The following is a 13,271-nucleotide window of genomic DNA, read 5'->3' as shown; positions in this document are numbered from 1 at the left end:
GGGCCTGAGGAGGAGGCAGAGACAAAAGCAGCCAGCAGCGCATCCCCGCGGCAGGACTGCCCCACACTGGCACCTAGAGGGTCACCGGGAGTGGGGTGCGGTGGGTGGTGTGTATGTTGGTGTGGTGTGCGTGCGTACCTGTGAGTGATATGTAGGCACGTGTGCACATGGTGTGCATATGTATGTGGTGTGTGCACACGTGTGTGGGAGTGTGCGTGCGTGACCCCCTTTAAAGCAGATGGAGATGGGGACACTCTGGAATTCCTCTGCTCCCCGATGCCCCGTAAGCTGTCTTCATGTGGAAAGGGGAAGCCCACAACCCCCAGCCGGGCTTTGGCGCCTGTGCGGATTTCAGGGATCATCACCCCTCTTTCCTGTGGGTACGGGGTGAGCTGTTAGGCCCTCCTTGGGCAGACCTCGGGAACAGGGGTCATGGCCCACCAGGGCCCCCCTCGGCAGGCCTTTGCACAACAGAAGCTCCCGGACCCGCTCCCAGGGATCTGCGTGCATCCGGCTTTTTAGGACTCAACTGGGCACTTAGCATTTACAAAAAAAAAAAAAAAAAATTTCACATTTAATGATGCTGTTTAACACTGTTTATTTGACGGTGCAACCTACAGCATTCCAATAATATCCATGAAAATCATCACGAAGCTAATTTAAAAGTTTTATTAAAAAATCACAGTTAGAAAAAAAAAAAAAGTCCAGTGGCAAAAAGTCGTTCTTCTGAAATGGTGGCATGTGCTCTGTGGGAGGGGGGTGCCCGGAGGACCCAGTAGTCACCTCCACGTGTGGACATCCAGGCAGGGCGGCGGCCACCGGGCTGGGGGAACTGTGAAGCCGGTGACAGCCCGCGTGGGGACACGCTCACATGGAAAACCACAAGCAGTCCCTGTCACCACGGAATGGATTAGGGTTGTGTTACGGAAAGCTCCAGTCCCCCGGGGGGGACACAGTGTGCGTGGCACCAGCAGTGACTGGTTCTGGCTGGAGCGGTGTGTCCATGACGCCGTCTTGCTGCTCCTGAACAAGGACCAGAAGGGGAAGGCATGGGGAGGGGGCTCAGGCCCGGGGAGAGAGAACCGTCAGGAGGGTGGCGGGCCCGTGAGCTCCAGCCGCGGCCAGTGCCCAGTGAGGATCCTCACCTCCCAGACTGCGGACGTTCACATCACGGAGCCTTCCATGCACGGCCTCTGCCAGAGACGCGAGCACTTGCTCAGAGGTCACCAGTGCTCCGTCCAACCTTGCAGGCATGACTCCAAATCCATGGACAGCCCCCCGCAGAGTTCCTGTCACTCGGCTTTTTAATTTCAGGGACTCTGATGTATGTTGCCCATGTTTTGAGTATCTGCTCAGCACGCTGGGACCCTCTCTTTAACAAAATGATTAATCCGCCAGCTAGCACGATTCCAAAAAAGCCCAGGTGGGTTCTACACGCTTCTTCCCACCAGTTCGATGAGTGACTCATGTTTCTTTCTGGCTGAGCAAGGGTGCTGACTGCTGCTTTTCCCTGTGCCTGGATGCCCTGCTATGAGAAGGGAAACTCTCCCGACAACAGGCCGGACGTATACTTTAAAATGTCTCAGGTACGACCGACGCTGGCCCAGGGACTCAGCTGCCCTAAGAATGACAGCTAACTCCCTCTGACTTTCAAACTGGCACACATGGGCTGATGACTTGTATAAGCTCACACATGACTCAAGGCTTCGCTAAGACCAGAGAGCTAGCCAAGAATTCCCGGTCTCGTATCTTCAACCCAAAGTCACACTCGGGCATGCTTGCAGCAAGGCTCAGAGTCTGTGGCTTTATTATGAATTAATACAATCTTAGGAAACTCACTGTAGATGGCCTTGGCCCCCGGGTTGTCCCCACCCCCTCCCCACCGTGAACACAGAAAAAGTCGGGAGATTCTGGAGGTACCCTCTCTCTAGGGGAGGGGAGCTCGGACCTCCCTAAGGAGAGGACAGCCCGATGCACCTGCCGTCTGTCCTCGCTCAGGCCCGAGAGGACAGACGCCCTCTCCCCTCCACCACCTCCAAGCAAGCACAGTCCCGGGAGGGTGTGCGGGAGAGAGGCTCTCAGGGGGAAGGCACGCCAAGCCAGTTCATGCCCACAGCCCCATCTGTCCCATGGATTTGAGTCTTGTGTCTCAGAACGCACAGAGCAAATGCAGTATCCAGACTTTTTCCCCCCTTTAACTGGCTACACGCTTAGAAACTGTACTGGTCCAGCTTGATTTTTTTTTTTTCTTTTTTAAAGCCTCAAAGCACTTTCATCGCCAGGAAAGCTTTTCGGTGGCAGGGCTAAGTCTTTGGACCTGTCGGCGCCAGGTTCTGGAGGCAGCCAAACCCCCTCCGCTCGCCTTCCCTGCAGGGCAGGCGGTGCAGGTGAGCCCGGGACACCTCCCGGCTGCTGGAGATTCGGATGCCCACATGGATCCTCGTTGGAACCTGTCCTGCAAACTGCACAGGCGAGAAACACAAAGGAATCCACGGGCCCCCTCCGGTCCTGCCGTCTTTCTTCCCGGGCTCCTCGGGGAGGGCGTGCTCTGCAGAGGGCGTGCTCCGGGGCAGGCTTTGGGGACAACGGTCATGTCCCGCACGAGGCTGGCCTCTCCCGACGGCAGAGAGAGAGGTGGACGCTCTCGAAATCCCTGCGTCGGGCGGGCTCTGCTGTGACCGCTCCCCGGCCCCCGGCAGCGGCGCAGGGCGTGGGGCCCTTAGTTCACCACGTCGTAGTAGTAGTTGCGCAGCCGCAGCTCCACGTTTTCGAAGCCGGGTCTCTTCTCCACCCTGGAACGGGAAGACCCGCGTTACTGTGGGTCTGTCTGTGCGCGCACGCGCTGTGATCCAGCCCCGGCGACAGGTGCCTGGGGCCCCGCCCCCGGGAGCCCCTGCACCCGGCGCCCAGGAGCCCCCGCAGCGCCCCACCGGCCTGCGGCAGGCTGCCCACGGACTCGTGTCCACCTTTAACGTGGAGACGTTTCGCCCTCGGAGTCGGGATCTTTGAGCCCCAGGTCGGACACTCTGCCCTTGTGATCCAGCAAAAACAGAATGTGCCTAAAAGTATTAGTGGGTCGATGGGCCCCAGACCCACTTCAAGTTGGACTCGGAATCCTGTGAAAAAGAGATGGACACAATTTAAAGTACCTTCTTCCCCACCCCGGTCGGATAGCTCTGGATATTCTGAAAAAATGCTGTTGATACGGGTTCGCATTAAACTCAAAACCTGTCCTAGACTTCTCTGCTTCCTCCCACAGGACAGCATCAGCTGGAAGGAAGTATTTCTTAAAACTGTGAGAACGTGCCCCCGCGTGGAAATAATTTTGCTTACATTGTGGGATTTGGGGCTATCCTGCCCGAGGGTGAAGTTGCCCAGTAAGTGAAACAGAACTTGAGGTCGCACTGGGGGAAGCGTCCACATTCAGACTGGAATTTCAAGAGGTTCCATGCGGGTCTGGGGGGGCAGCCAGGCAGCAGGCTCACAGGGGCCCAGAATCACTCACCACCGCAAGGAGTGCGGCTTCCACGGAACCCAAATGGGTTTTGTCAAATGCCATCAAAATAAATGGTTTCACCTATAGCTTTCAAGAGTAAGGAAAAACCATAATGGACTGCTGGAATTTACAGCCGTCTGCGGTCATGGCTGGGGACACAGGCCACCTCAGGCACGGCTGTGGGGACCACGCCTCTGGCCACCAAGCTGTCCTCCAGGAGGGCTGGGGGCCAAGCCCGGGTGCAGGAGCGTAGGTGGAGGCTGTGTCTACCCAGATGGACAGCCTCCCTCCTTCTACAGTCAAACAACACACCTCATCATCTTTGCAAAACCGAACGTTCCCCTCCAGCTCTGGGGACCCAAATGCACGGAGCTCCTGAGTCTCCATCCACCCAGCAGCCAGGCACCAAGCAAACTAACCGACATAGGGATACAGACCGGCGCTCGGCAAGGACACCTGGTCCAGCCTCCCAGGGGATCTCTCCTCGACACTTGAGCATGATGCCAAGATGCTGAGCTTCAGCCAGTGTGGCCAAGCGTCCTACACGTGTGAGCATCCTGTCTGTCCCCACCTGCCCGCATCGGCCTCCTGGGGCCTCGGGGGGCTTTCTCCGCTCGGGCCCTCGGGCCAGCAGCCCCTCTTTCCTCACTGCCCGCACCCCTGCCCCTCGCCCCTCATCCTGCGGTCCTCAGGTGGGACGCCACTCCCCGATGGAGGCCAATGTGAACCTCTAACCAAAGATAGCGTGCGTGATCACGGGCTCATGGGGGGCTAATCTGTGGCACGTTTGCCTCCCAACACCCAGTTCTCTAGCACAACCAGCCCAGGGTCGTGACCTCCTCCAGGTAAGTGTCCACCGGTACGTACGTGGAGGGGGTCAATAGAGTGTGTCAGTGATAGGTCTTGAGGTGTGTATGTATGTGTCTACCTACCTAGCTACTTACCTATCCATCATCTGTCTAGCCATCTATCACGTATTGATTGATTCATCCACCTAGTTGACTGTTTAGAATGGATAAAACAAGAACAACAAAAAAATGCCTCAAAAAGCCTGGAGAATACTCAGGGCTCCTCTGTATTCACTTCATGGAATGCACCAGGTTCTGGAAGCTCCATGTGCTTCTGGGCCCCAGGCCGGTGCTATAGCTCCTTGCATGAGAAAGCACCTGCACACGGGAGGTACTCTGAGACCCCACTCACACGTACAACACCCTCCTGGGCCATGGCCTGGGCCCCGAAATGCCATCGGACTCACTACCTTTTGAGAGCACACAGATTCCTTAGCTCGTCTATCGCCTGTTCACCCCTCCCCTCGCCTGTAGGCTCTCGCAGGGCAGGGTCTGGGCCTTCCCCGAGGCTTGCTGACCCCCACCCCGGGTGATGGGATGGTGGCTTGCACACAGCACCTCCAGTGGTGAGTGCAGGCTACGTGAACTCTGGGGCGCTCAGCGGATGGGGTGCCCGGGGACGGGGCGCTCAGAGGGAACGGACTTGGCACTGAGCGGAGCAGGGAGCCAGGGGCGGGCCTCCAGATGGAACAGGCAGAGTCACCCCATTGCTCGGGTTTACTGATCTTTAAGCAGCACTTCGAGCTCCCCCTAGATCATTCCCGACCTCAGAGATCCCCAGCGTCCTGGGCTTTTCTCCAGTAAGCAGGAGCCCATTTTTCAGGGTGAAGAGACCCAACTTCTCCCGATTAGCAAGGGTTTTTCCCACTGGCATCCCTAATTACAGGCCATACACCGACTCTGTAAAACACAACCGAAGCCCCCAGCCCTGCTGCTCCCCATTTTCCTCGGGGCCCATCTTCCCTTCCTGGCCCTGACTTGCCCCCCTGCCCTCAGTGTGACCTCTGCAGGTGCTGCTCAGAACGCCTTGTTCCCCTCTGCAAAGCCAGGGGGCCAGGGGGGATGTCCACCTGCCCAGGGTTCCGGCCCCCACCCTGGAAAGTCCCCACAATGTTGCTCCGGGACACACCATGGGACCGCAGGGGAGGCTGGGTGAACGCAGCGGCTGCCGGCGGTCCTGGCCAGGCGTCGCCCTGAGGGCCCTGGGCAGGGACCTGGCTGCCAGACCATCGCCTGGTGTCTGAGGGCTCCTTGGTGGCCGTGCCCAAGAAAAGGGTGTTTTGCCATTCAAGGGCACATCATCTCACTACTTACATTGAGACCGAGTCTCCGAACCCCCCTCTGCCCTTTGTCAGGTCACTACCAGAAGAACCTGAACGTTCAGAAATACAGCTTTGCTGGAAAATGAACCCAAGACTGATAAGGACTCATCGTTTCTCATCTCGGGCATGGACTGCCATCACTGCTTTTACCTGGCTGATACTTAAACGCTGTGGCTGGTTCTCTGTTGGCGACATGGAACTCGCCAGAGTGCACGCTTGGGTTGGAAGCCGGGGCAAAGACGTCCCTGCCTGTAGGCCTCACTGTGATGTAACCGCAACCTCCCGGTGAGCACACACACCCCAGGTCTGGTGAGTACCCAGGAGACCTGTGTCCCCTGTGTGTCCTCCCTGTGGGGACCATGTGGCCAAGAACGGTGCAAGGAGCCATCCGGGTCCCGCGCGGACAGGTGGGCAGAGCGCCCGCTCCGGATGCACTGAGTCACGGGAAGAGCGCGCCCGGTGCTGAGCGGCTTGGGCGGGCTCACGGCCCCTGAGCCAGGCGGGGGCTGTGGCAGAAGGTGGCGCCCTGGCCGCCCCACCCCACGGGGCCCACCCCTCACACCCGCCCCCGCCCTGAGGCCCCTCCCGCCCCCCCCACCCTCCTCATTGGCAAACACAAAGGACAGCAGATAGAAATAAACCTGTCAGTCTTAGCATTAAATGCCAAAACACTAATTTTAACGACCTCCCTGAGAGTTGATTTTAATTTCAGGTTTTAAAATGTGTTTCAGAATGATTTCAAGAGTATTCCCGGGGGAAGCGAAACCTTCCACAGGAGAAGGATCCTTCTTCTCCAAGTTAACTTACTTCTAGTAAGTGCCCTCCCCCAGGGCTGCGCCTGACCCCTGGCCTTGCCCTGCTGCTGGGGGTCACCCGACCCAGGGTCCTTGGGAAGGAGCGGTTGCTTAGGCCAGAGGCTGGGACCCAAGTGCACAGAGGAAAGGCATTGTGAGCTCATTTCCAACCTGGAGGTCAGCCCCCAAAGAATCCTCACAGCCTGCAGGGTCTCCAAAGCCATGCAGGGTGCACGGTGCCTGCTGGATGCTAGAACAAGCCTGCGCTGTCCCCAGCGGCTCCATCGGACCCCCGCCAAAGGCCTTTTCCCTGGACCGTGTCCACAGCGTCAGCCAGGGAAACATCTGCTTTCTCCCCTGGGGCCTGACCCTGGGTCCCTTCTAGATAATGATGGCATTCTTTACTTCCACTCCCAGCTGTGGTGGACGATCGTCCTCAGGGAGTTACAGAATCCCTGGCGGCATCTGAAAGCACTTGGAATATTCCTCACCTTCCAGATGCTCTTGCTCCATCAGCCCGAGTCTCTGACAGCAACCTGACCCTAAGTATTGAAGCCATGGAAGGGCAAGAACGCGGCTCCTCTAGATCACACACCCACAGCACCTAGGAGCTCCGAGGGCGCACAGGCACATGCCGGGGTCAGAGACACGGAGACCAGGCTCGGGGGCTCCCCACGGCCCACGCACGGGGCCACCGATCCGGGCAAGGTCAAAGGCCACGTCCCTGACTGTCAGCTGTGGTGCATGTCTCTGGCCCGCCGAGCTGCCCTGAACACCACCAGCCTACAACATCACATGCGCTCCCCCAGGCAGGACATATGACGGCACGCGGCAGATACTGAGGGCCACTGTCCGAGGTCTGAGTCACTTCCGGGGAAGTGCTCCCCTGGCCGATCCCCCTGCGACCTGGATGACACCCACGGTCTTGCCTGGAAGGGCGGTCAGGAAATCAGGCAAGTATGATACTCATTCCCCTGCTGAGTACCTCCGCCAGCCCCTGCTGCCAGAAGTGGGACACGGCACCAGCCCGGACTCCCACCAACACCTTTCTACGCTGACCACCCTTACCCCAGCTGGTACCATCTACACTTAAATTTGGGGACCCTGGATTAGAGTTCATTGTCTAAACTTATTCTCTAGACCGAAGAATATGAGCGCCTGGTCTGGGAAGCAAGCCACCCCACCGCTCTTTGTTTAGAAGGGAGCACGGCCCTGGTTCACGGAAACACAGAGTCGCTGCTACTTTCCACGGCCTTCCCACCTGCCCCGGGCCTTTGCATAAACTGCAGGGCATCCCGGGTACTCACTCATACGTCCAGCACAGCTTCATCAGCTCGTACATCTCCCTTGGACACCCGGTGGGGCACCCCATCCTCTCTCCTTTCTCCAGCATAGCCGAAACTTCACTGCCTTTCATGCCCTAAAATGCAAAACATACCCAAGCTTGTTTAAGGCAGCGTTCAGCAAAACAAAACAAAACACAACAGATAAGTCTTACTCCCACCCCAAAGAGGCAAAAGTACACGCTGCACAATTTCACTTATAAAAAGTACACAAACCGGAGCCCCTAACCCATGATCTAGGAGTCAGACGGGGTTGCCCTTGGGGAACGACTTGTGCGTGCAGCGGGCACAGTGGGCCTTCTGTTCATCATCTGGGGGCTGGTTTCACGGGCACACCCGTTTGTGAAAATTCATCAAGCTATATTCTAGCACAGGTGCCCTTTTTGGTATGCATATTTTGATTTTAAAAAATCTAAAATATTTAACTGAACTGCCAGTTAATAAATAAATAAATATATATATATATATACACACATATATTTCCACTCTAATTATAATGTCAACGTGGGTCTCTTTTATGCATATTTATAAGTGTAATGCACAATGAAACTAAGTAAACTGTGCAGTTAATATCACATTTTTTTTTCAGTTTAGAATAAATGGAGGTCATATCCACTGCTCACTGTCAAAAGACAGTGAAAGACTCAGACAGGGAGCCCAGATTTTAGGAGTTTATGATTTTTGACGTCCTGTGACAATCATCCGGGGCTTGTCTGTTGGGCTGGCCACGTAGCTAGAACCGAAATAGCAGGGGCTCACCCGATAGGGCTTCTGCCCGTAGGAGAACGCCTCCCACATCAACACCCCAAAGCTCCAGACGTCGCTCTTGCTGGAGAACTTGTAGTAGTTGATGCACTCTGGAGCGTACCACTTCACCGGCCACTTCCCGTGGGTCTGGGCCTGAAAGCAAAGCAGACAGAGACCCTCGGTGACAACTGGGTTGTGGACGCCTGGGTTCACAGCAGCAAACGGTGCGGGGTCCCCACGCGTCCCCCGCCGGAGGACTGGATAAACAGCAGGTCCATATCCACGCGATGGAGTATCACCGGGCCTCCAGTGGGAAGGGACTTCTGACGCACATAACAGTATGGATGGAGCCTGAAGACATCAGGCTCGGTGCAGTCAGCCGGCCAAGTCCCTGCAGTACTAATATTGCATGAAAGCACTCACCCGAGGCCCCGAGAGGGTCCAAGTCACAGGGACGATTGCCAGGGAATGGGGGGCTTGAGCAGGACAGGGGAGTCGCTGTCTAATGAGGACAGAGTTTCAGAGAATTCTGGAGAGTGGCTGTAAGCACAGGGGACGTTCTTAACATGACTGACGTGCACACTTAAAAATGGTTCAGATGGTAAAATTTATGTCAACAGATAAAATTGATGTGTGTTAACCAAAATAAAAAAAAAAGGAATAAAATGACTCATGAAATAAAAAAATTAAAAAAAAAATGACTCATGAAATGCCCTGTGCGTGTGTGCATGTACGTATTTGGTCCGAATCTTAAAAATAGATATTTAAATCTTAAAAAAATTAAAATTTTAAGATTTCATTGTATTTTTTAAGATTCAGGCTGTATTTCTTGTGCCTTTTTGTCTTTTTCTCTTGCCTCTTCCTTTGGCTACTCACAGCTTCATGGAGCTTGTGCCAACACAAGAGCCCAGCCTGAATTTTAGCTTCATGGTTGTGCTCCAAGAAATACTGGGCTATTCCCAAGAATAGTTAACTATTACTGGGTACTTGTCTATGGTTTTCGGCCAACGTTATTTTGTCACAGACTGCTAGTATGGCTTTAAAAATGTTTTAAACTTTTCTCTTTTTTAAGATTTTATTTTTAAGTGATCTCTACACCCAACGTGAGGTTTGAACTCACAACCCTGAGATCAAGCGTCCCATGCTCCACCGATGGAGATAGCCAAGTGCTCCAAAAATGTTTTCAACTTTTTAATTTAAAAAAGCAAGGGGAGGGCGCCTGGGTGGTTCAGTTGGTTAAAAAAGCAAGGGGTAGTAAAGAGATCAAAATTGTGCCCAGCAGAAACCCTTTCCTCTGGGGCTTAGAGTTCGGTGCGTAAGTCAGTCCTGCTGCCTCCTGGGGAGGTCACGCTAACAAGCACGCTTGGGGGGAGGGAGGGAGGTGGGCTGCCCCACGGTGGGTCAGCAGGGCCCCAGCCCAGGACATCGCTCTGAGACCATAGGCACCATGGGTGTCTCTAAATGACACTCTGATTACCCTTTTGTCTCAATCATGTAACACATTATTTTTAGATTCTGGTTTCCAAAGTTGTGAACAATATAGTCATATGTGTTATTTCAATTTTAATTTAAATTTTGAGGTGATATAAAGATGACCCTAGGGGCGCCTGGGTGGCTCAGTTGGTTAAGCGACTGCCTTCGGCTCAGGTCATGATCCTGGAGTCCCGGGATCGAGTCCCGCATCGGGCTCCCTGCTCAGCGGGGAGTCTGCTTCTCCCTCTGACCCTCTTCCCTCTCGTGCTCTCTATCTCTCATTCTCTCTCAAATAAATAAATAAAATCTTTAAAAAAAAAAAAAAGATGACCCTTTGATGAGTCCTAAATATGTCAAAAAGTGAAGTCTCTCTCCACCAACTTCAAATCTTCAGCCATAGAGATGGGCGCGTTTGATCATTTTTCCTGAATCTTTCCAGAAAAAAATCTATATCCAAGTACAGGTAGGTAACATATACGTTTGGGAGGTAGAAAAGTTAGGGACATGTGTTTTGCACTTTACTTTTTGATTCTTCTCCTTACCCACGTGTTGTGGACATTACTGCTATAAATATTGGGGTGCATGTGCCCCTTTGAATCACTGTGGTGGCATCCTTTGGATAATACCTGGTAGTATAATTTGCTGGGCCATAGGGTAGCTCTATTTTTAACTGTTTTAGGAGCCTCCATACTGTAGGAGTGGTATGAGTGGAATCCTTCCTTGTTCCTGATCTTAGAGGAAGAGCTTTCAGTCTTTCTCCATTGAGTCTGATGTGCGCAGTGGGCTTGTCATATATGCCTTTATTGTGTTGAGGCATGTTCCTTCTATACCCACTTTGTTGAAAGTATTCATCATTAAAGGATACTGGAATCTGTCAAATGCTTTTCCTGCATCTATTGAGATGACCATATGACTTTTATCTTTCATTCTATTAATGCAGTGTACCACATTTATTGTTTTGCAGATGTTGAACCATCCTTGCATCCCAGGATAAATCCCACTTGATTGTGGTGTATGATTCTTTTAATGTGTTGCTGAAGTCAGTTTGCCAGTATTTTATTGTGAACTTTTGCATGTATGTTCAGCAGGGATTTTGGCCTATAGTTTTCTTTTGTGGTACTGTCCTTATCTGGCCTTGGGATCAGGGTAATGCTGGCTTTGGAAAAGGAGTTTGAGCATGTTTCCTCTTCTTCCATTTTTTGGAAGAGTCTGAGAAGGACTGGCATTAAGTCTCTTTTAAATGCTTGGCAGAATTCACCTGTGAATTCTGTTAAGATCCATTTGGCCTAAAGTATAGTTCAAGTCCAGTGTTTCCTTATTGATTTTCCGTCTGAATGACCTATCCATAGATAAAAGTGGGGTACTGAAAATCCTTACTACTAATGTATAGTTGCCTACTTCTCCCTTCAGATATGTTAGTATTTGTTTATTCAGGTTATATTCAGAAAGTTCCCCAACATTGGGTGTATATATATTTAGAACTGTTATAACTTCTTAATGAATTGATGCCATCATTATTATACGACGACGTTCTTTGTTTCTTGTTACAGATTTTGACTTCAAGTCTATTTTGTTTGCTATAAATATAGCTACTCCTGCTATTTTTTGTTTCCATTTTCATGGATGGGCTCAGGCAGGTAAAATGGCGCTGTTCTCCCATCTCTTTCTGTGTAGCTATTCAGTCTAGATTTTCCTCTCTAGTTATCACGATGAAGCGTGTGTTCCAAAGTGCCTCCGGACGGAACACCTGCTTTTCTCTGGCGTGTGCTTGGGGCTGTCCCTCTAGGCTGCCGTTTCCTCTGCTTCACTTCCCCCCGGTGTCTGTAAAGGGCTCACTCGGTGCTTTTCTAATGGTGGCTCATCTCTGAAGGGGCTCTGCTCTGGAGCCAGCTTCTCTCTGGAGGATGGAGTACTGCTGGACAGCTCTGCTCTTGCTGCTCATCCTTTTTTTTTTTTAAAAAAAAGATTTATTTATTTATTTGAGAGAGAGAATGAGATAGAGAGAGAGCACATGAGAGGGGGGAGGGTCAGAGGGAGAAGCGGCCCCCCCGCTGAGCAGGGAGCCTGATGCGGGACTCGATCCCGGGACCCCAGGATCACGACCCGAGCCGAAGGCAGTCACCCAACCAAAAGAGCCACTCGGGCGTCTTGCTGCTCATCCTTATGCCAGTCCCTAGCTGACCAAGACCCACTGTCCCCATCTGCCACACGCACGGCGGCCGTCCCAGAGAGAAGTGAGAGGGTGGGCGAGTGGGGGACCCCGCACTCCAGGGTGTGGCGCCCAGGGCAATCCCACGGCCCCCATCCTGCCATCCTCAAGTGAGAGCCTCAGGGTGGGCCGTCTATTTCTGAGAATGCTGGACTCTCCCAGGGACCTGGAGAGTTGGAAATCTGTTCTTGGCCCCCTCTTTCACTATCTGAGTTCCCTTCCCATTACATTTTCTAGTTGATCAACCTAGACTCAACATACACACTGTGACCGAGTTCATATGAGGCTTTCTTATGTTTTTCCCTTCCTTTCGTTGCTATCAGTTCATTTTGGGGGTTGAGGGGGGGCTCTGAGAAATCCTGTAAGGATCAACCTGTTCAACACATTTTTCCAAAGTAATTTAAGGAAAGAATTCTATTCTTGTGTGTGTGTGTGTGTGTTTTTTTTTTTAATGAATTATCAATTAATACCTTGATTCCTTTTTGTTCCCAGGAATATAGTTTGGAAGATACTATTCAGAGTAAACCCAAGTTGTGATATATTAGAGTATTTTCATTTTATAAAACAACATAATCAAAGCTTAACAAGAACATTTTTTACATAGGCAAATTCAATAGGTAAATTGCTTCTTGAAACCCTATCATAATCAAATAAAGAACACAAACACTTGCATTTCAGATTCTCACCACCTGCTTTGCATACTGGAGAAATTTTTCATACCTTATAGTAGTTTTCGTCAGCACGAAGTGCTTTGGAAAGTCCGAAATCACTGATCTTGGCATAATGTTGAGTGACCAGCAATACATTTCTTGCAGCCAGATCTCTGTGCACAAAATTGCACTCCTCCAGATATTTCATTCCCATAGAAACCTGATGGACCAGCTCTATGATGTTCTTATCCTTAACGTGCCTGAAAGTTATAGATGTGTCTTTAGTGATGGTGGACAGCAGTCCATCTGGGACCAACCAACCATGCTCTTCATTCCTCTCATTTCCTATTTTTCTTAAGAGTAATAAGTGGTGACAAACAACCTTGTTA

The 13,271-nt window shown here is 52.2% G+C and overlaps 1 protein-coding gene across 5 annotated transcripts in view; it reads right to left on the bottom strand.

Annotated features, from left to right (window-relative positions):
- Positions 1-581: 581 nt before the first annotated feature.
- The window catches only part of SYK (spleen associated tyrosine kinase), a 76,005-nt gene continuing 63,315 nt past the window's right edge, over positions 582-13,271 (bottom strand). For all 5 annotated transcript variants that reach the window (XM_028117295.2, XM_028117299.2, XM_028117297.2 and 2 more), the window contains 4 exons: positions 12,953-13,142; positions 8,563-8,703; positions 7,768-7,880; positions 582-2,792 (listed from right to left, as the gene is read on the bottom strand). In XM_028117295.2, coding sequence (XP_027973096.1) covers positions 2,720-2,792; positions 7,768-7,880; positions 8,563-8,703; positions 12,953-13,142 — 517 coding nt within the window. In that variant the 3' untranslated portion in view covers positions 582-2,719. The remainder of the gene's footprint in view (positions 2,793-7,767; positions 7,881-8,562; positions 8,704-12,952; positions 13,143-13,271) is intronic.

This window comes from Eumetopias jubatus, unplaced genomic scaffold (assembly GCF_037043125.1).
Source record: "Eumetopias jubatus isolate StellerSeaLion01/CBP00866 unplaced genomic scaffold, mEumJub1_p1.0 scaffold_15, whole genome shotgun sequence".
Classification (NCBI taxonomy): Eukaryota; Metazoa; Chordata; class Mammalia; order Carnivora; family Otariidae; genus Eumetopias; species Eumetopias jubatus.
This window is presented reverse-complemented; position numbering and strand designations above follow the sequence as displayed.